General features: G+C 39.2%; 1 protein-coding gene across 3 annotated transcripts in view; it reads right to left on the bottom strand.

The window, feature by feature from the left end:
- Positions 1-20,139, bottom strand: part of rab28 (RAB28, member RAS oncogene family) — an 84,339-nt gene that overhangs the window by 43,165 nt on the left and 21,035 nt on the right. Inside the window, exons 5-7 of one of the 3 annotated variants that reach the window (XM_051954924.1) lie at positions 11,400-11,503; positions 11,241-11,318; positions 7,144-7,284 (exon numbers count right to left, since the gene is read on the bottom strand). In XM_051954924.1, the coding sequence (XP_051810884.1) occupies positions 7,192-7,284; positions 11,241-11,318; positions 11,400-11,503 (275 nt within the window). In that variant the 3' untranslated portion in view covers positions 7,144-7,191. Of the gene's footprint in view, positions 1-5,698; positions 7,285-11,240; positions 11,319-11,399; positions 11,504-20,139 lie in introns of those variants that run through there. The other 2 variants (XM_051954923.1, XM_051954925.1) reach the window with 2 other exon arrangements.

The following is a 20,139-nucleotide window of genomic DNA, read 5'->3' as shown; positions in this document are numbered from 1 at the left end:
TGCCCTTTGTTCTTTGGAAAAAAGCAGAATAGAGAGACTGCATATTTTCAACACAGCAGAACAGATTTTTCCCAGTTTGAGCGGCCGTCCCTGTAGAGAAATGAACACCTGAAGCAGTCACTCATGGATGTCAATAAACACGGACTTGTACTGTGCTACATGCCATCTTCACACACTATTGTTTCTCCACTGAGGCCTGAACAAGAGACTCATTTTGAGGCTTCACGCCGAATGAATTTTCCAGTCAAATATGGAGTGAAAGTTCCACTCTGTCGCACGCTTAATGGGACATAATTTGTGGCAGAGATCAACATGGAATTAGCATACTTCCACAAATCCAGAAGGGATATGCCCTCTGTAATTAGCAATAATGCTCAATTCATTTTGGCTACCTCCGTTTTTACTCCACAAAAGCACACATTTAATCCCAGAGCCATACTTTCCCACCTCAAAAAATGCCACAGTGGAACATTTACACGTATATTCACACTTTTTAGCATCTCAAAGCTCTGCAGCATCTCCTAAGTAGTCTTTTGAAAAGCCTCAAAGTGTCATCTTTGGATAAATGCAATTTTCAGCGGGATGTAATGAATAGCACCTAAAGTATCTGAATGGCTCTCGTATCAGGTTCAGTATCCAAAGTATTTTGGGGAACAATGAGGGGGGAATCACAAAGCAAGAGAGACAGAGAAACAGAGCTGAGTAATGACCTTGTAACCTGCTTCCCTCCATATATTTTCACTGAGCCTATTAACTCTTTTATGCATATTTATCTTCTAACAGATGCGGCAAGTAGTGACACCCAACTCTGGTCCCACCCAGTAACCGTCTCTTTGTTGAGGATGGCACAGGCTGGATTCAGGTACCGAGAAGAAGGTAAGTGCTCAGGTGTTGGATCATTACTGTCATTTTTGCATGACGATATCATTGTGTTTCCTTCTAACCAGGCGGATCCTTTATCAAACACATGATCTGTACGAGTCTGCAAGTCAGGGGAGGCCTCAGTTTTCAGCTCTGTAAAGGCCACGTTCATTCATCATCTTGTTTTCCGGAAAGAGACAGCTGCTGACGTTTGTTATGATGTGCACACATGTAGCATGTCTGCAGCTCTCACAGTATCTGAGTGAGGCTGGTGTTGTCCTCGAGGGTCCGCAAGGGTTCGATTGAGCGGATTACCCTTCAGTTTGTTCTAGCTATGTGGGTATCCGTGTGGCCACTGCGTAACAAGGACGCCAGCTGTGAATGTGCTGGAACGCACAGACGACGATACACTGCACATCTATGGAACACATCCTCCAATAAGACCAGAAAGTAGAACAAGAAAACAACAATACATCTGTGGTATCCTCTATTGTCTTCATGTAAGGGAGGATAACTGCATAAATGTGTTGTAGAATGTGGTTCAAACAGTGACAATCAGACAGCAAGGCTGCTAAAATCAAAAACCTTTTAAAACTGGCAGTAAATAATGTAGCTGTACAAAACTAAAAATGTGAAACATAACAGTAAGTATCTGTGGAATCATATTTTTAACTGATTCAAATGCAGTAAAAATGTGTCATTTTATGGACACCCCTTGTAAAAAGAAAAAGAAGTTAATGTTTTCAAAAATAATACAAATACTTAGTTCCATATTTTATAGTTGCTTTTTTGTTTTCTCTTTACAGTCAACATGTATGTCGAAACTTTCTACCTTTGACTTGATCAGGTATCTGTAATTTAACAAAAAAGGAGAAATCTGGAAAATAACTGTTAAAAATTACTTGTAATTTCTCAGTCCTTAATATAGATATCTTAAAATAAAAATACTTATATGTTCTACTGATTTACGTGCAGTAGTGTAATGTATTTTTTTTACAGTTATTATATAAAGGAATACGTTTTTCTTTAATTTGACTAGTTACTATCTGCACTTAACAAGATGTATAAAGTTTTTTAAAATACTTAAGACTGTCTTTAATATCTCCACACAGTAGACACAACCACTTACAAGTATCTGCTGCAAACAAATAACATTTAGAACATGTTTTAACATGTTTACCGAGAAAAGGCTAGTAACTCCTAGATTTAATAATCAGTATGAGATCATCCAAATAGAGGAGTGTTTACTTTGAGGTCATGATAGAATCCAGTGTGCATGACTCACAAACTTTTCAAAGCCACCTAAAGGCAGGTAATTTTTGATACTTAAAAGATTTAGACCTCTGTTAAGTAGAGGCTCACTGCTATTAAGCTGATGCATTTCTGTGAAAAGGTTGTGGTTTCCTTGTCAAAGACCCAACATCAGCACCTAATTTTTGTGTTAGATTGAAAGAATATCGCATGTCCTGTAATAAGCTCCTGCTTTGTTATTGCTCTCATTGCACCCCTCCTCTGTGCATCTAAAATCTGATACAACAGCTATTCAGTTTTAAGTGCTATTCATTACACCCCACTGAAAATAGCATTCATCCGTGCCCTCTAAAGAGAGAAAGACTTTCAGTTTTCTGTCCCCCGTGCCTCTTTTTCAGATTCTCTGCTTTTACTGGCAGGTCTTCCCACCAGACCAGTGGACTATAAATATGACCCCTCTGAATGCCCACATCCTTGCCCCTAAAATAAATCATGCGCCTTTCAGCTGGAGCAGACGCACGGCACCTACCAGGACAGTCCCGTCTGTCTGCACAAGCTGCAAATGAGACAAGCAGAGTTCTCAGATCACAATCTAGCAGCACACACACACACACACTTAGGGACACCCACAGACAACAGAGCGGAGCAATCCTCTGGAGCACCCTGGGAACTGCTGGTTCACTCCAGGGTTTGGACACATGGATGCCAGCTCTGGCCCTGCCTTGCTTTGCCTGTCACTGCTGGCTGCTGGCTGCCGGCCGGCCCAGCGCACTGTTACAGAGAATAGCAGGCAGTGTGGGGACGAGGGGGACTGGAGCTCATCAGAGGGGTTGACTCAGTCCTGCCTACTCCCTCAATGATGTGGGTCTGGCACTCTGCACAGGTGGAAAACGGAAGAGGGTGAGTGGGTAATCATGAGGGTGTTGGCCCCGTTCTGCCCACACACACAAAAAAAAGAGCACAGCCCACAACTATGGCCCTCTTACCAGCTTGTCGTGTGTGGTTTTTTGAGACTGTCATCACAGAGTTTCAGCGATGAGAAACACAGACGGGGAGGAAGAGGAAAGAGAAATGCAAAAAAGTAGGACTTGTGCCCATTGGATTCAAGGAAAAAGACCTCCAGAAGGAGGTGTTTTGGTTCCGTGGAGGACCGAAGCTTAGTCTGAGACGACAAAGTACTGAGCAAATTTAATGTGTCAGAGTGGTTGACTAAATGCTAACAAACACATCGTACAGTTCGTCTGTTTACCTCTGCATCTTCGCTGGTGTGTGTGCCCAAATGGAGAGCGAGCAAACACCAAAACCAACCAGCACACAAAATGATTCACAGAGCTGTTGAGGAAACAAGCAGACAAATTCACTTTGACGCAAATCGCCCCTGACTTTTGCCAGTCTGTCAAAAGCCTCACCCTTCTCAGGCATTATCCACGCGGTGATATTCTTTCCTTCCGTCTTCGGGGGGGAATGCCGCTGTTGCGAAGCTGGAAACAGACTGCGGTTGTTTTCTTTGCAAAAACACCTGTCTAAACAGCAGCAAAGCCAAGGGCAAGGCTCGCCTGTCAGCGTCGGTGACAGCTCTCGACAAAAATTCAGCAGAGACAATTCCTAAGACGTCCACTCAAGCGAAACAATGCACGTGTGCTGGAATGACCCCAGCTGGGCCGCCTGACTCTCCATTAAGACTCGCTGTTTGCAGTAGCTCTGCAACACACGGTCTCTATTAGCAACACCTGGGAGAAGATAGTAAGAAGAAGATATCCTTGTAAAGATACACTCTTTGTTGTGTTTGTCTCAGTGGTTGCACTTAATCCTTCTAAATACATCAGTGGTTTCAGTGACATTGACTCAGCAAAAAAAAAAAAAAGAGGTTGAACGCAAAACCAGAACCCTCTTACTGTTGTGCGACGGCAACAAAAGCGTGGACTAGTTAAGTGATTAATTAATACAGCTTACAACCATTTATAAAGCCGTTTGTATCATCTGTCCGGAATGGATTTAGGGTCTTTTTCAATGAAGATTTACTGAACAAAGACCAGGTGCCTCATTAGCTACAGAGTCTGTATAGAGGGGGATCTCTGGGGTGGTCAAGTTTCGCTCCTTATGCTTGAATTTCAACACATGGATCCTTAATCTGTAATGTCCTCATCAGCTACAGCCTAGTTCCCATCATCTGCCGCTCATATGAGCACCTCCAGGGCCTGATCCCGCTGGTTTGTGTGAGCAGCACGGAGTGAAAAATTGCAGGCCCGAATGTGGTAACAAGCTCACAAAGGTTGAGTAATGGGAAAGTCTGCACACATTCACAGGGCTCGCATTGTGGTAAAGCTACACTCCTCAGACTAACATCATTTGCTAATTCTGGTTTCTGCAGAGTTGACCAAATTAAATTTTCATACTGTACAGAATGCAATTTAATACAGTAATTTACCAGTAATACAAGCCAGTGTATGAATGGAGGACGGAAAACCAGCAGGGATAGTATGACCTGGAATTGTTTATTATTTTTATCATGTGTGGCAGACAATTGAAAAGTATTTGATTTTGGTTTATTTAAAGGTGGGGTTTGTCTTTCTAATCCAATCCACTTTTTTTTTGTCAAATATCTCCTCATCAAGAAAGATCAAGAAATCTTTAACGTCCCCGTTCTTTAATCTTTAATGTCATTGTTCACTATCTGTCCATTCTGTGCGTGCTGAAAAAAAAAATCTGGTTTTAGTTCACCTCCTTGGCTCGGTAAGTGGTTCAGACTGAGACAAACTAGTGACTGTCTGCACAAACGCTGAGGCTTGTTTGTATTTAATCCAGTCTTGGGCATTTCTAAGCCCAAGATGCAGTGATGGTGTCCCTGCAAAATCGAGACAAGGAAATTTGTTTGGTGGAACATTTGCATGTAGGGAAGCATCAATAAATCAGCTTGTTCACTGAAAGAACCAAGCAAGTGTTTAATTTTTGCTGTTTAGAGGCTGTTGTTTTTTTCCTGTAACTAAAGAGATTTGAAAATGGTTATCTATAGTTAGTAGAAGGAGATGAGAAAGCAGCAAGCGGTTTATTCTTGTATATATTTTAATTTTTTTCTTTCTATATTATATTTTGTTCTATTTTATTTTAATCTATTTTAGTTCATTTTATATTAGTTTACTTTCACTTTATACCTGGCCTAATAGTCTGTGTTGTCTTGTTGTTAAACACCCAGCTGCTGTAACAATAGAATTTCCCTCTGAGGATTAGTAAAGTCTGTCTAAGTCTAAATCTAAGCATGAAATGTGGAGTGAATGTTGAAGGATTATACCCAAAAAGCATCCTAGCTACTGTAGCAGTAGTAATCGTGTTTATTGTAGTACTTGGTTCGAACGTAAATTCCGGACTTGTAACAAAAATTCAGGTTTATAACTAAAATTACCACATATGGCAGAAAAAATGGGACTTTTAAAACTTCCCAAGTTTTGAGGAACCTGCTTTTAGTGCTTGTTAAGACTTAAGAGTATTGATTTTTTTTTTTTACCATATTGCAAAATGAACGTTTGTCTATGCAAGACTTCCCAACATACAATGTCACAGATTTTGTATTCACAGATGGAATGCACAGTTGTTGTTTTTTTCCACGTAGCATCTTTATTTAGAAACACAAATCCTTGTGGCTGTATTACATCAACTAAACAGTCACTTTCAATAGTACATTCGTAATTCTTTTAAAAGTGTACATTTCATCGACATGAGCAGAATTTACAAGATGCAGCTGCATGATTGTTAATCAATGAAAGGAGCTTTGAAATGGAGCAGAAGTAGCTTTTATTGTACACATACATACTTGATACATATAGTGGCTAATTTGTTAAATGGACTCCACTTTAAATGCCATCACACCAACATGTACTATCACGTAAAAGCTATTTTGACAAAACTGCTTGATATCTTAGTTGTTTCTAACAACACAGAAGCTGAAGGACAGGTTATTAAAATGCGGTCAAAGTGAAGATCTATGAAGCATTTTATGCATCATAGCCACTCTTCAATGCAAACCTCTGTTCTATAACGGACAGTTGAATAAGGCTATGTAGAGTAATCTAATAAAATGTTAAACATTTCAGCTTAGCTCGACGCTCAAGTACTTCCTGAGTCATATTCATCTATCTACGTCAACACTTTATCAACACAGCATCTGAATGTTCCTCTGACAGGATGAACCTGGGAATGTTATATTGTGTGAAAACATGAAGCTAAATCATCACAATGGATTGTAGACTCTGATGTAAAATGTTTTTCGATTTGTAACCTGACGGAAAAAGAACAGAAAATGTAAATTTTGGTTAAAAATTGAAAAATTTCTATGTGAAACAACAGTTCACATCACGTCACTGCTACAGCAAGCCCCTAATTGGCAAATAGAAAGTTTCGATTCATCTCCATCCACTACAGCATTTTAACTTCTACTTCCCTTCTGTTCAACTCATGAGCACCACAGATAATTAAGGAATATCTCCAAAAATCCTATGAGTGCGCTTTTGGTTTGTCTTCCCTGTTTTCGTCCCATTAACTGCTCTGAATCTACTCTGTGGTCGTACTGTAGGTACAGACTCAGATCAAACAGGTGTTAATGGTGTTCTTTATAAATATACTGACTCACTGAAACTAATGTCATTATGGTAGAAGAAAATACACTTATATACAAAAATATTTTCAATTACCAGAGTGACTGATTTTAGCCATCTTCCTGCTTCAAACAATCAGCTTCATACTAACGCATAAATCAAGTAAAGAGTCTTTTCTAAAATATATATTCAAGATGATTCTTAGAAATAAAATGATAGCTGCGTGTAAACTTGAAAAACGCTGAGGTTTCCTTTTTGGCGAACCACCCAAGAAATGATTTCTGCTAAATATCCAAACTACAGGCCAAGGCCTCGAAACCGCACAGTCTGGTCTTTATCTCACTCACACACACAGGAACACACTCTGAATACTTTTCATCTGCTCATCCCAAAAATCCTGAAAGAGGAATACTGGCTGAAGACAATTATACATCTTTGTGTGTGTGAATGTGCATTGTGTGTATATTGCGTGTGAGTGCACTAGAGGGGATCACTGCACCACACACATGGAGCTGCGAGGAGGGTTGACCGTCCGGGCCACAGTGTCCTGACTGTAGTTCACAATATCTGCCTTGACCACACGCTGAGAAACAGAGACACAGATGAACACATGGAATTCAAAAGCTGCACTCAAAAGAAAGCCAGTAACCTCCACAGAGGCCATCAATCAATTCAGGCCCCTGTATTTTACAGATTTACAAACACTTCTGGAGAATGAGAATATATCTGAATGAGAGGTTCAAGTCTTTGCTTTCTCACTGACGGTCTGATGAGAAAACTGATTCCACTCTCATGCCTGTACTATAAATATGAAGCTGCAGTCAGTTAGCTGGTTAGTTTAGCTTAGCACAAAGGCTGCAAACAGAAGGAAAAGGCTAGCTTGGCTCTGACCAAAGGTAATGACTGCCAAGGCTAGTGGGTCGGAGAGACCAAACATTTGCAGTAGCAGCTCCAAAACTTCACAACAGCCTTCCCCTTTCCATCACTGACATTTTTAACGGTCTCAAGATGTACATACACTCCCGCTCAATAGTTTGGAGTCACCCAGACAATTTCATGTTTCCCATGAAAACTCACACTTTCATTAATGTGCTCACATAATTGCTCAAGGGTTTTCTAATCACCAATTAACCTTTCAACATCCTTAGCTAACACAATGTAACATTAGAACACAGGAGTGATGGTTGCTGGAAATGTTCCTCTGTACCACTATGTAGATATTCCATTACAAATTATCTGTTTCCAGCTAGAATAGTCATTTACCACATTAACAATATCTAGACTGTATTTTTGGTTAATTTAACGTTATCTTCATTGAAAAAAAAATACTTTTCTTTTAAAAATAAGGATATTTCTAAGTGACCCCAAACTTTTAAATGGTCGTGTACATTCAATGGCTTTTGGTCACTCTTAGTTGTCCTAATATTTTAAATATTTATTGTAAAAGTTACTAAAGATAACTCCTGTTTCCTGAACTGTTTCTTTAACATTTCTTGGTGTGCAGCTTAAAATCCGTGCTTTGATTTAAGACACTGAGATTGAAGTTAATCTAGAGTCGTATTTGTTCTCATCACATCACACTGATGAAATCACACAGTTTAGATGGCCTGATTTTTATGTAGCACCTTTTAAGCTTAACAGTTCCACAATACCTTTTACAGTGTTTCTCATTCACCTTTTTAAATGTACATCAATCATGCAAGTTGCTGGCTTTGTCATTCGGAGTAACTTGGGGTTAAATGTGGAGGGTCTAGGGATCTAACTCTACAACTAGTGGTCTACTTGTTCTTTCAGTTTAGAAAAATATTTTAAACTCTGTGATAACACTATAACAATAGAGGTGTAACACATTATCCCATTCTGATTGCTCTACTTTTTCTAAAGCCCAAATCTGAACTACCAGCAACAACTAACCACAGGTTTCTACTGAGGTGTATCTATGTGACAGTAAAGACGTACTTCCAGCTATTGAATCAAACATATTTTGCTTTGCTGGTGGTTTTCATGTCTAATTGGACCTTCATCCTGTGGGTAATCCACCAGCTCAGCCTTCACGATCCTCTGAGCAGGTTCAATGCATCAAAACGGTGGACGAATGGAGGACAGGAAAGAGATAAAAAATGAAAAGGAAGAAAAAGGACAATGACAGAAACATGAGAGGACATGATAAGTGTAAGAAGAATGGAGACCACAGTCAAATAAATTAAAGGCAGTTGAAGAGGGAGAATGAATCATGGAGTGTTAGAAAGGAAAGATGTTGAAAACACACAAAACAACGTGAGGCATGGCATCAGTGGATGCAAAGCTGAGGCTGAAATTAGTCTGAAAGCCAAATTCTTTAACTTTCTTCAATTTTCTTAGTGAAACAAGCAAAGACATAAAAACACACTAATGGAACAAACTTCAAACACTGTAAATCAACGCTGCAACTATTCATCATCTGTTTGTTACTAGATAAAATCTCTATATTTTAATGAAATGTCTCTATCGGCTTTACAGAATGTATTTTTCTTACTAAAATCCATGAATAAATCATTATTGATAGTGCTGCTCAGCAAAGACAAAAATACATCTCTGGGGAACACAATCTAAATCATTTTGAAGTTGGATTTTTTAAGTTGGGACTTGGCGGGCATAAAAATTTTACAGTTAATAATGTTCTGAAGTCAAGTTCAAATCAGCCTGTATTTGATCAAAACAGTGCAACAGGCAGTCGGACCCTCTGCTGTATATCTGGTGAACAGCAGCCCACATGGCTGAATACGAGGCCCTGGTTGGCTGTCTGATTAACGAGCTGCCGAAGCCCGGTGTCGGAGTCAGTGAATGATCCGTGGCCCCGCTATCTGATCCAGCAGACAGAGGACCATGACGGAGAGGGCTGCCAGGCAGATATAATATTGTCGGAGGTTGTGACCCTCATGTTCGGCTCTCTAAGCCTGACAGCTGATAATGAGGCCTTGCTCACCCTGCAGCTACACCCTGAGCCATGACCTGCTCAAAGCCTCATCCCAGATCTCTGGCACAAATTCAGTGTAACATTCCTTCATGTTTCCAACACTCTAAACTTTATTGTCTTATCTATCTACAGCTTCTTTTTCTAGATGGAAAAAAATGACCAATAAAAGACATTCCTGCAGATCAAACGGTTTACATTTAGTCTGCATCTGCTTTTTTGAAAGACAAACATTATTGAGTTCCAGCTTGATGAATATGAGGATCTGCTGCTTTTCTTTTGATTTAGGGCCATTGCTAGGAAAAATCTAAACATCTGGAAATGCCACTTAGGGGCCTGAGAGATTGTACCTTTTCTTTTTTTCTTTTTATTTTTGATACCGTACAATCATTTGGTAATAATAAATAATTTTCAAATTAACTGATCATGCAAAATACTTTGTTGACTTCCCTTATTCTTTCTGGAAACATCCTCCACCTTCATTTTTTTTGTTGTAGAGCTACTGTTGACAGAAACATATTGATAAGGATATTAAGGTACTTAAGTCTATCAACCAAGCATGCAATACTGCCAGCAAATAACCCTTATAAATGTTTAATATCATAAACTTACTATTGATTTGATCTATTTTCTTTTCCATTACTCACTGTGGCAGATAGATTTTTTTATTATTTCCTTACACTGCTTTGCTGTGCTTTAACTACACATAGCCATTTTCCATGAGGGCAAACTGGATCCAGCCACTCACCCAGCTTGATTAGCCTGGATTAAAGCACTTTACTTTACTGACAGAACTATCAAGGGAGGAGTGGAAGAAGAAAGTAGATGGACACTTCCATTAGTCTGTGGTCATTTTCAGTTTGCCAGCAGCTTGAGAATTTGCCCAGTCCTTCCCCTACATGCTCTCCCTTCTCTGGGGGTCCTGACCTCCCTGTAGCCCCCAGGCTCATCAACCACTACCCAGCCAGTGTGGCTCCAGCCGCTCATATCAGACCCAGGATTAATGCTTCTGGGGGAGGTGGCCTTGTAAATCCCACAGCTGCCACCACTGGGCACCTTGGTCTGGCTGGCAAGTTGAGATCCTGTTTTTTCCCAAAGCGGTGGGAGATAAACCAAATAAATGAGACAGCCAATCCTAACCTCCTCACCCCTACAACTGCCTACCTTTAACCTCTGACTTCACGCATTAATGTGGTCAGTGTGGGTATATTTACAGATGGGCAGCGTCAGTGGCAGGTAGACCATCAGAGGAATCACAAGTAACAAACTCATGTTTACTCAACAGAAAGTTCTTTACAGTGTGTAGTGACCTCCATCGACCTATCACATTCCCTGTGACCTCCCATAAGTTCAGCCGTAACATTGCACATAAACCTGGGTGAGAGGAACCTGAAAGGTTCTTTAAACTCCTTCATCAATCAATTACAATTTATGTTAACAGTGGCTGGTTATATGCAGAGATATACCGTATATTTTTTTTCATTTGAGTTTGGAGCAAATAATCATTTAAGATGCAGTTTAAAAGCCAGATGTACATGGACAGTTTTGTAAAATTTGCAGTAAACCTCGATGCTATTATGGCTCACCTGGGACTGCTCTATTTCTGCTTTGTTTAGTTTCACACCAAGAATCTCTGCAGCCACTCTCTGGAAACAAAGGTAAACCTGGAGAGTGATTAAAAAAACAGGACGAGGTTAAAATGAACTCCATGTTTTTACAGTCATATTGAATCTGCTGGGACTAACCGAATCTCCCGTCTTTGCCGATACAAACTGACTGACGAGGCCGTTCTCTTGGCAGAAGCGCTGGTGTTTGTCAGCCTTCACTGTCCTCATGTGCTCAAGGTCGACTGTGGAGAAAACACAGCGTGACATTAGAAAAGTTACAGAAGATAGATAGATAGATTTATGCGTTTTGTACACAGCACTCTCGCGGGGTTAACTGTTACATATCAGAACATAAACACAAAAGATAACTATTTACACTTGAGTTAAGATGGAAGGGGTCTGCCTAGTGTACGATGATGGGGCACATAAAGGCACATGACAACAAAACGTAATTCAGTTGTTATGTTGCTTTCAAACCCAGCTGCAGAATCCACTGGGTGTTGCTATTTTTTTAAACTTATGGACGGAGTAATTTCAGTTTTGAAAGTGGAAATGATCAATTCAGTAGCCCCGAGCTCCCACTGTCAGCTAGTATTAAAGCTGGATGTGACACATTCCTCAGTGTAAGCCTAGTACAGTTGCACCCTGAAGCCATAAACCTCTGTTTGACCCGAAACAGACAAACCAGCCCAGCTGTGGAGAAATGCTTAAGAAACAATGCATGAATGACCGAAGACTTGAGGCTACACTCGCAGTGAGAGTGCAGATGGAGAAAACAGTTTGACTTATGAGCGTGCTGGGCTTTTAAGGTGGGCGCAAGGGCCCAAGATCTGGTTCTGTCACCTACAGCCTGATTTACTGAGAGCACACAATGACAGCACCTTCCTTTTCAGCTATTGTGGGGATGTCCCTGTGCATTCGACTCCTGTGCAGTGATACCAAGGGCTTTGCTTCTCCCCATCCTCACTATGGGGTCATGCTGGGGTCGATGAGGAAGGTCACCCGGGGGTCTTGTTGCTGAAAGCAATAGCTTCGTTCTTTATTTCTGGCTTTGTGCAGAAAGGTGGCCACGCCCGGTATCTGGTGCATACATGTCTATGTTAGCTGGAGGAGGTCAGGCTACTGTACGGTGTTGCGTTTCTCTCGTCCCCCCGAGTTTTAGTCTTTGTGTGAGGTTTCATTGAAGTTGTCAAGGATTTACCCCGTTCTCATGCCCCTAGTGTCTGTGTGTGTGTTATTGTGTGTGTCTGTGTGTGTGTATAAATGAATATGAGTGAGAGAGAAGGAAGGAGATGGAGCCAGAAGCAGAGAAAGAGAGAGACAGATACATAGCGAGGAAGAAATGTAAACACTGCACTAATCCTGTTTTATTAATATCTCAGTCATATGACATATGACCCAAGAATGCTAAAGGTCAAAAAAATACATTTAGAAAGAATCACTTTTAACTAAAATGAATATTACCATCATCATAAGTGACATATAAACACAAACCTTTCTGGGCAAGGGCAGACACTTTTACAACTACTCAATGTGCAGGGCAGACTGTCATGTCCCTGCCTGTACATAAACATAGCTGTCTCATAGGCGTCAGCAGGTTATTAATTCCAGTCATTAACGGCGGAGGTACCCAGCATGCTACTAGAAGTAAACACTGCTAATCCTTTGGATCCTGCACACTTGGGAAAGGTTATCAATCATGTGTCAGAGTCAGATTAACCAACATTAACATAGTGGCTCAGGAGCTGAGGAAGGCACGTTACTGTTAGGCATAAAAAAAACAGAACAAATGAGTGAGATTTCTGGATCCAGCCTGTGCCTGAGGGAAATATGCAAGTAGGCTGCAAAGAAACTAAAAGACGTACAATCAATCCCTGAAGAAAATTAAGTTGTGCTCACTTTCACTAGAAATGTCAGGAGCAAACTGTAAACAAATGAATAGTCTTAATGTTAACTGTTTGTATCTAATTTCTTTCAAGTTTAATCTTACATTTTAAAATTGAGCAGTTGGTTGATGTGTAAGAAATACTGTAGGAAATTATAGCTGAAGCCCCACAAATCTGCTAAATGAACTGTCAAGTGTCAGTTGATGTGTGATGGCAGCAGATTTAGTTACTCGCTGCGTTCACCTGCAGTCTCTGAGCACATAGGCTCAAGCATCACACTTTGTCCTGTTGTTGTAGAGGTTCAAATTTTTATTTTTGATCAGAAAAAAATGTAGTTCTTTGACAGTTGGGAAGGCTTTAAGATTGAACATGAGATTACTTTGTCAACATACTGTATATTTTCATGAATAAGAAAACATGACAGCTCTCATTTTTGTGCGTGTCTTGTTATAGTGTGTGAAGAACTACGTAGTTCCTTTTGGTCACAAAATAATACTGTAGGTGGGCCCACTTTCTCACACAAAAGCCTTTTTCAGCATGTGGCATTTCTCTGTGTAAACTGAATACAAGACTAATCCCACAGTTTTAGTGTTTTGCTCCATTTTTCTCCCTAATGTACCCATTTCTACTTATCAGGTTAAAACAATCTTCCTCCAATGATCTGGTTTCCCTCCGTTTCTGTCAAACTGTACATCAGCTTAACAACCCCTAGGAAGTGACTGCAAACACGAAATAAACTGTTTAGGCCTCTGAGCGCATAGAGATAGTGGAGGGGATCATCACTCGTCAAGAGCGATGGCCCTCCCTCGCTCTGGTCACCATCAGTGTTTATTTAAAAGGTCTGCCTGTCATTGCGGGGAATTACAAGACAACAGTTAGAGATTTATATCTGGTGGATAAATTAGGCTTTTACCGTAAATAATTGGTTTGTTATTGCGGTGACCTATTAAATGGGAACACAACCAAATGAGAAGAAAATATGGATGTTGCTCTCCACAAGTTGGTGTCTATGGGGATGTCAGCGTAGTGGCTTTATGGAAAGAATCCTCTAACTGGCAGACCTGATTATCCTGAAGCCAGACAGACTTGGAGAGGTTTTTTTTATGTGACTTAAAAACTTCAATTTAGTAAGGAGGTTGGATTTTGTTGGGATGAATCTGCCTGGAGCATGTTTTTTTAAACTGATGTCCCTGCTATTTTGCCTTCCCAGAAAAACTGTTAAGCGTCAACTACCAGACACTGAAATTAAAAAACTGAAAAGCCGTTTTTGATAAATCAGAATTATTTTGACTGTATTTAGTGACTTTAAGTGACATTATGAGTGTTTACGTGCACCAGGTATCCTGTTTCTGATCAGGTTTTTTGGAATAACCTTATATTCTGATTTCAGAAAAAACATTTTTTGACAATCCTGGACATGCTAGTTTGACTGCTCCGATGGAAACCAGGATACTGTGACATGTAAACATCTTACCCAGGTTTCCAAACATTCTCAGTTTGTGGAGAACTGAGTAGCTGAGATGTTGAAGAATCAAGACACACCTGCACACATGCTAAAGTTACAACCCAAAAAAGGTCAAAACCCAGGATACTAATATGCATGTAAGCGTGCTCTGTAACTTTTGAAGGAAAGAATAACATATACCTACAAATGGAAACACTCTTGCGTTAAGTTAGACAGGGGCGATTGGTGCTCCAGCCAATCTGACGGCAACTGAAGATGTTTGCTTCATGTCTGAATGAGCTACTGGTCACTTTTCTGTAAAAGTTGCTGCAGCTATCCTACTCAGCTGGACCTTGTCATTTTTCCATATCGCTTTCCACACAGCACACGTCTGAACTTATATCGACACATCAACACAAAGGCACATACAGGTGATGTACTACAGGTTGTGTGAAGTAATTTGGAAAAGTATGTTTTCACATTTCAGCAGCAATAGTAGTCCAAAAACATCACAGAGCCCAGCAAAGACACAGTGTGCAGCCAAAATCATTAAACACCTTTCTCAGTTACTTTGCTCTGGGATTTCACACCTATTACGAACTGAAATGTCCATAAAAACAAAACTTAACTGCGTGAACAGGTCAGACTCACCATTAAAGAAATGTAATCAGGGCTTTGACAAAACATTAGCAGAAGCTCAATTTCAGTTACTTTTTCCAGCTGTTTGCAGGACTCGTTCCTCTGAGTTTACAAAATATCTGCAGCATCAAAACAGCAGCAGGACCCAAAGAGAGAAGAATGAATGCGTTTCCACATGGAACAACAGTTGTAACTTCATGAGTGACTTTTAAATCTAAATTATCCCTGACATGGAGACAGGATCAATCATGATCTTACAGGCACGGTAATAACTATAAATGATTTTGTGTACTTTTCTTCACACCAGACGGGTTAACTGTCACACACAGTCACAGCTTGTAACCTACAGTTAAATCATTTGTTACAAAGCCACCATCCTCAGGTAGAACACTGAGTTCTATCATAGATGTTACTTTTTTTTTTAAGTTTATTATCATCACACATTGACAGAATGTTCAATCATAAGTAAACAAGGCTATTAGTGAAATAAACTTTTTGACAAGGTTGCTGATCTTTTTCTGTTTGGATTTAGTCAAATAGGCATCATACATTATTTGATGTTTCACCAGCCCATTTGGCAGAACAGAATAGTCTGACTGCACCAAACCATTTTTCTGCAATAGAGAACAAAAAAACACTCACTACAGATGACAGTAATTTTTACAATGATCTCTTCTTCACTCTTTCTACTCTTCAAGGTTCCCATATAATTGGGGGAGACTTCAACTGTGCAATAAACCCAAAATTGGACGGATCAAGTGGAGTTGATCAATCACATGTTGGCTGTAGAGCTATAATTCATAGATCTATGAAAGACTTAAAATTAATGGATATATGGAGAGAAAGGAATCAGAACATTAAAACTTATTCTTGTCATTCAGGCACTCACCAAAGTTACTCTAGAACAGATTTCTTTCTTGTCTCCATCATCTTGCAATCCAAAGTTTACGACTGCTCTTATGATGACATTGTTATTTCGGATCATACTCCATGCTGTTTAGTCTACAGAGATTCTAAGCTTAAAAGAGACCCCTCAAGATGGCAATTTCAGCACAAATGGCTGCAAGATGAAGATTTGGTGAAATATTTAAGTAAACAAATTGATGATTTCTTTGAAATTAATACTACACAAACAACGGCATGCACAAAATGGGAAGCATTTAAGGCGTTTCTTAGAGGACATATAATTAGCTATAGAAGTTTTAAATCTAAAAAGAATCAAGAGCTTAGGTCACAGTTAGAATGTAAAATAAAAGCACTTCAGGAGAAAATTAACAGAAGCTAGAATTCTCAATTAGAAAAAGAATTATTAATTCTGAGAGCAGAATATGATAAATACTCTGCTTTTAGAGCTGTGTTGAGTCTTTTGCGCCTTAAACAGTCATTCTATGAGCAGGGAGATGAGGCTGGCAAGTTGTTGGCATGGCAAATACACACGTGGACAAAATTGTTGGTACCCCTCAGTTAAAGAAGGAAAAACCCACAATTCTCACTGAAATCACTTGAAACTCACAAAAGTAACAATAAATAAAAATTTATTGAAAATTAAATAATCAAAAACAGCCATTACTTTTGAATTGTTGATTAACATAATTATTTAAAAAAACAAACTAATGAAACAGGCCTGGACAAAAATGATGGTACCTCTATAAAAGATTGAAAACTATTTGACCAGAGTGACATGATTAACTCAGGTGTGTCATTTAATTGACATCACAGGTGTTTCCAAACTCATAATCAGTCAGTCTGCCTATTTAAAGGGAGACAAGTAGTCACCCTGCTGTTTGGTGAAAAGGTGTGTACCACACTGAACATGGACAACAGAAAGCGAAGGAGAGAATTGTCCCAGGACATCCGAAAAAAAATTATAGACAAACATCTTAAAGGTAAAGGCTATAAGACCATCTCTAAACAGCTTGAAGTTCCTGTGACAACAGTGGCTCATATTATTCAGAAGTTCAAGACCCACGGGACAGTAGCCAACCTCCCTGGACGTGGCCGCAAGAGGAAAATTGATGACAAATTGAAGAGACGGATCGTTCGAATTGTATCCAAAGAGCCCAGAGCAACCTCCAAAGAAATTAAAGGTGAACTCCAAGGCCAAGGTACATCAGTGTCAGATCGCACCATTCGTCGTTGTTTGAGCCAAAGTGGACTTCATGGGAGATGACCAAGGAGGACACCACTGCTGTAAAAAACTCATAAAAAAGCGAGACTGGAATTTGCAAAAATGCATGTTGACAAGCCACAAAGCTTCTGGGAGAATGTCCTTTGGACAGATGAGACCAAACTGGAGCTTTTTGGTAAGGCACATCAACTCTATGTTCATAGACTCAAAAACCAAGCATACGAAGAAAAGAACACTGTCCCCACGTTGAAACATGGAGGAGGCTCAGTAATGTTTTGGGGCTGCTTTGCTGCATCTGGCACAGGGTGTCTTGAAAGTGTGCAAGGTACGATGAAATCTGAAGACTATCAAGGCATTCTGGAGAGAAATGTGCTGCCTCGTGTCAGAAAGCTTGGTCTCAGTCGCAGGTCATGGGTCTTCCAACAGGACAACGATCCAAAACACACAGCCAAAAACACCCAAGAATGGCTGAGAGAAAAGCGTTGGACTATTCTAAAGTGGCCTTCTATGAGCCCAGATCTGAATCCCATTGAACATATGTGGAAGGAGCTGAAACATGCCATTTGGAGAAGACACCCATCAAACCTGAGACAACTGGAGCTGTTTGCTCATGAGGAGTGGGCCAAAATACCTGTTGACAGCTGCAGAACGCTCATTGACAAATACAGAAATCGTTTAATTGCAGTGATTGCCTCAAAAGGTTGTGCAACAAAATATTAAGTTATGGGTACCATCATTTTTGTCCAGCCCTATTTCATTAGTTTGTTTTTTTTAAAATAATTATGTTAATCAACAATTCAAAAGTGATGGCTGATTTTGATTATTTAATTTTCAATAAATTTTTATTTATTGTTACTTTTGTGAGTTTCAAGTGATTTCAGTGAGAATTGTGGGTTTTTCCTTCTTTAACTGAGGGGTACCAACAATTTTGTCCATGTGTGTAAAACAATTGGAAGATAAAATACCTATCACATCTATTAAAGCAAATGGTCAAATCTTACTGGACCCAGAGGAAATAAATACAGCTTTTAAAAGTTATTATGAAGAGCTGTATAAAGCACAAACTATACGATCAGAGAATATAAATATATTTTTAAATAAATTAGATATACCTAAGATTTCAAAGGAAAACGAAAATGCTCTAAATGTTGAAATCACAAAAGAAGAAATAGGACAAGCAATTGACAAAGCAATTGACAGTATGAAATCTGGGAAAAGGGCAGGGCCAGATGGTCTTCCAATCGATTTATACAAGAAATTCAAAGACAAATTAATTACCCCTTTGTTGGAAATGATTAAAGAAGTTTTCCAATCAAATTGTCTCCCTTCTACAATGAACACAGCAATGATTACTGTTTTGCCAAAATTAGGTAAACCCCCCAATAAATGCGAAAATTTTAGACCTATTAGTTTGCTAAATTCTGATTTAAAAATTATTACTAAAGTCTTAGCTCGGCGATTGCAAAACATTGTACCAGATATAATTGATCAAGATCAAAATGGGTTCATAATGGGTAGACAGGGCTTTCATAATGTAAGAAGAGTATTAAATATAATTTATTATAATAATAATGCACCAGACACTGCTCTTCTGTCAATAGACGCCGAGAAGGCATCTGATAGAGTAGAGTGGTTATACCTTTATCAGGTTCTTGAAAAATTTGGATGTGGAATGCATTTTTTAAAATGGATTAAGATATTGTATAAAAATCCAACGGCCGAAGGTAAGACTAATAGAAATATTTCAAAACCATTCAATGTTTGTAGGGGTTGTAGACAAGGTTGCTCACTTTCCCCTCTACTATTCACATTAGCAATAGAACCATTTGCAATTGCAATACGTTCTCACCCTCAGCTGAATGGGATTGTGATTGGACCAACGAGTCATAAAATTTCCCTTTTTGCTGATGACATAATTTTATTTTTGTCTAATTTAAACAAGTCAATACCAACTATTCTGGGAATAATAAACTCTTTTAGTAGTATTTCTGGTTATAAAATAAATAAAACTAAATCTTCAATCTTGTTACTAAATGCAAAGGAGAGAGCCATTCCAATTGAAGATGTATTACAATTTAATGTTGTTTCACAGTTTGAGTAATTGAGAATCCAAATTTTACCAGATCTAAAACAGATAGTAGAAACAAACTATAGTCTTATAAACACAGACCTAAATAATTCGGTTGAAAGATGGATGTCATTACCAATAAATATGATTGGGAGAATTAATATAATAAAATTGAACACATTACCAAAGATACTCTATATGTTTCAAAATATTCCCCTACCACCTCCACCTGGCATCTTTTCTCAAATAAAAAAGATGCTTTTACGATTTATATGGAATAATAGAAGGCCAAGACGACGTCTGTCTCTGTTTATCTTCCATATGATCGTGGAGGCCTGAAATGCCTGAACTTTCAATTATATTATTGGGCTGCACAGTTAAGATCTATGATGTTTTATTATACAAATCATTTACCTCACTGGGTAGAAATGGAAAGCCAAGGGTTGCATTTAAAACTCCCTCAATACTTGTACTCAAATACAATTACAAAATTATTGAAACAGGCAAAAAACCCAATACTTAAAAATATGATTAGAGTCTGGAGGGATGTCAAAAAATATTTAAAAGAACCAAATGGTTTGTCTCAGTTCAGTCCCTTGTGGGGCATTCAGTTATTTGTACCTGGGAGAGATGAAACAGTATTTCATCAATGGAGAACCAAAGGATTAAAAATGATTCAAGATCTTTACCTATCTGAATCTGACACACTAATG

This window comes from Acanthochromis polyacanthus, chromosome 10 (assembly GCF_021347895.1).
Source record: "Acanthochromis polyacanthus isolate Apoly-LR-REF ecotype Palm Island chromosome 10, KAUST_Apoly_ChrSc, whole genome shotgun sequence".
Taxonomy (NCBI): domain Eukaryota; kingdom Metazoa; phylum Chordata; class Actinopteri; family Pomacentridae; genus Acanthochromis; species Acanthochromis polyacanthus.
Note: the sequence above shows the minus strand (reverse complement) of the source record. Positions and strands in the feature narration are given on the sequence as shown.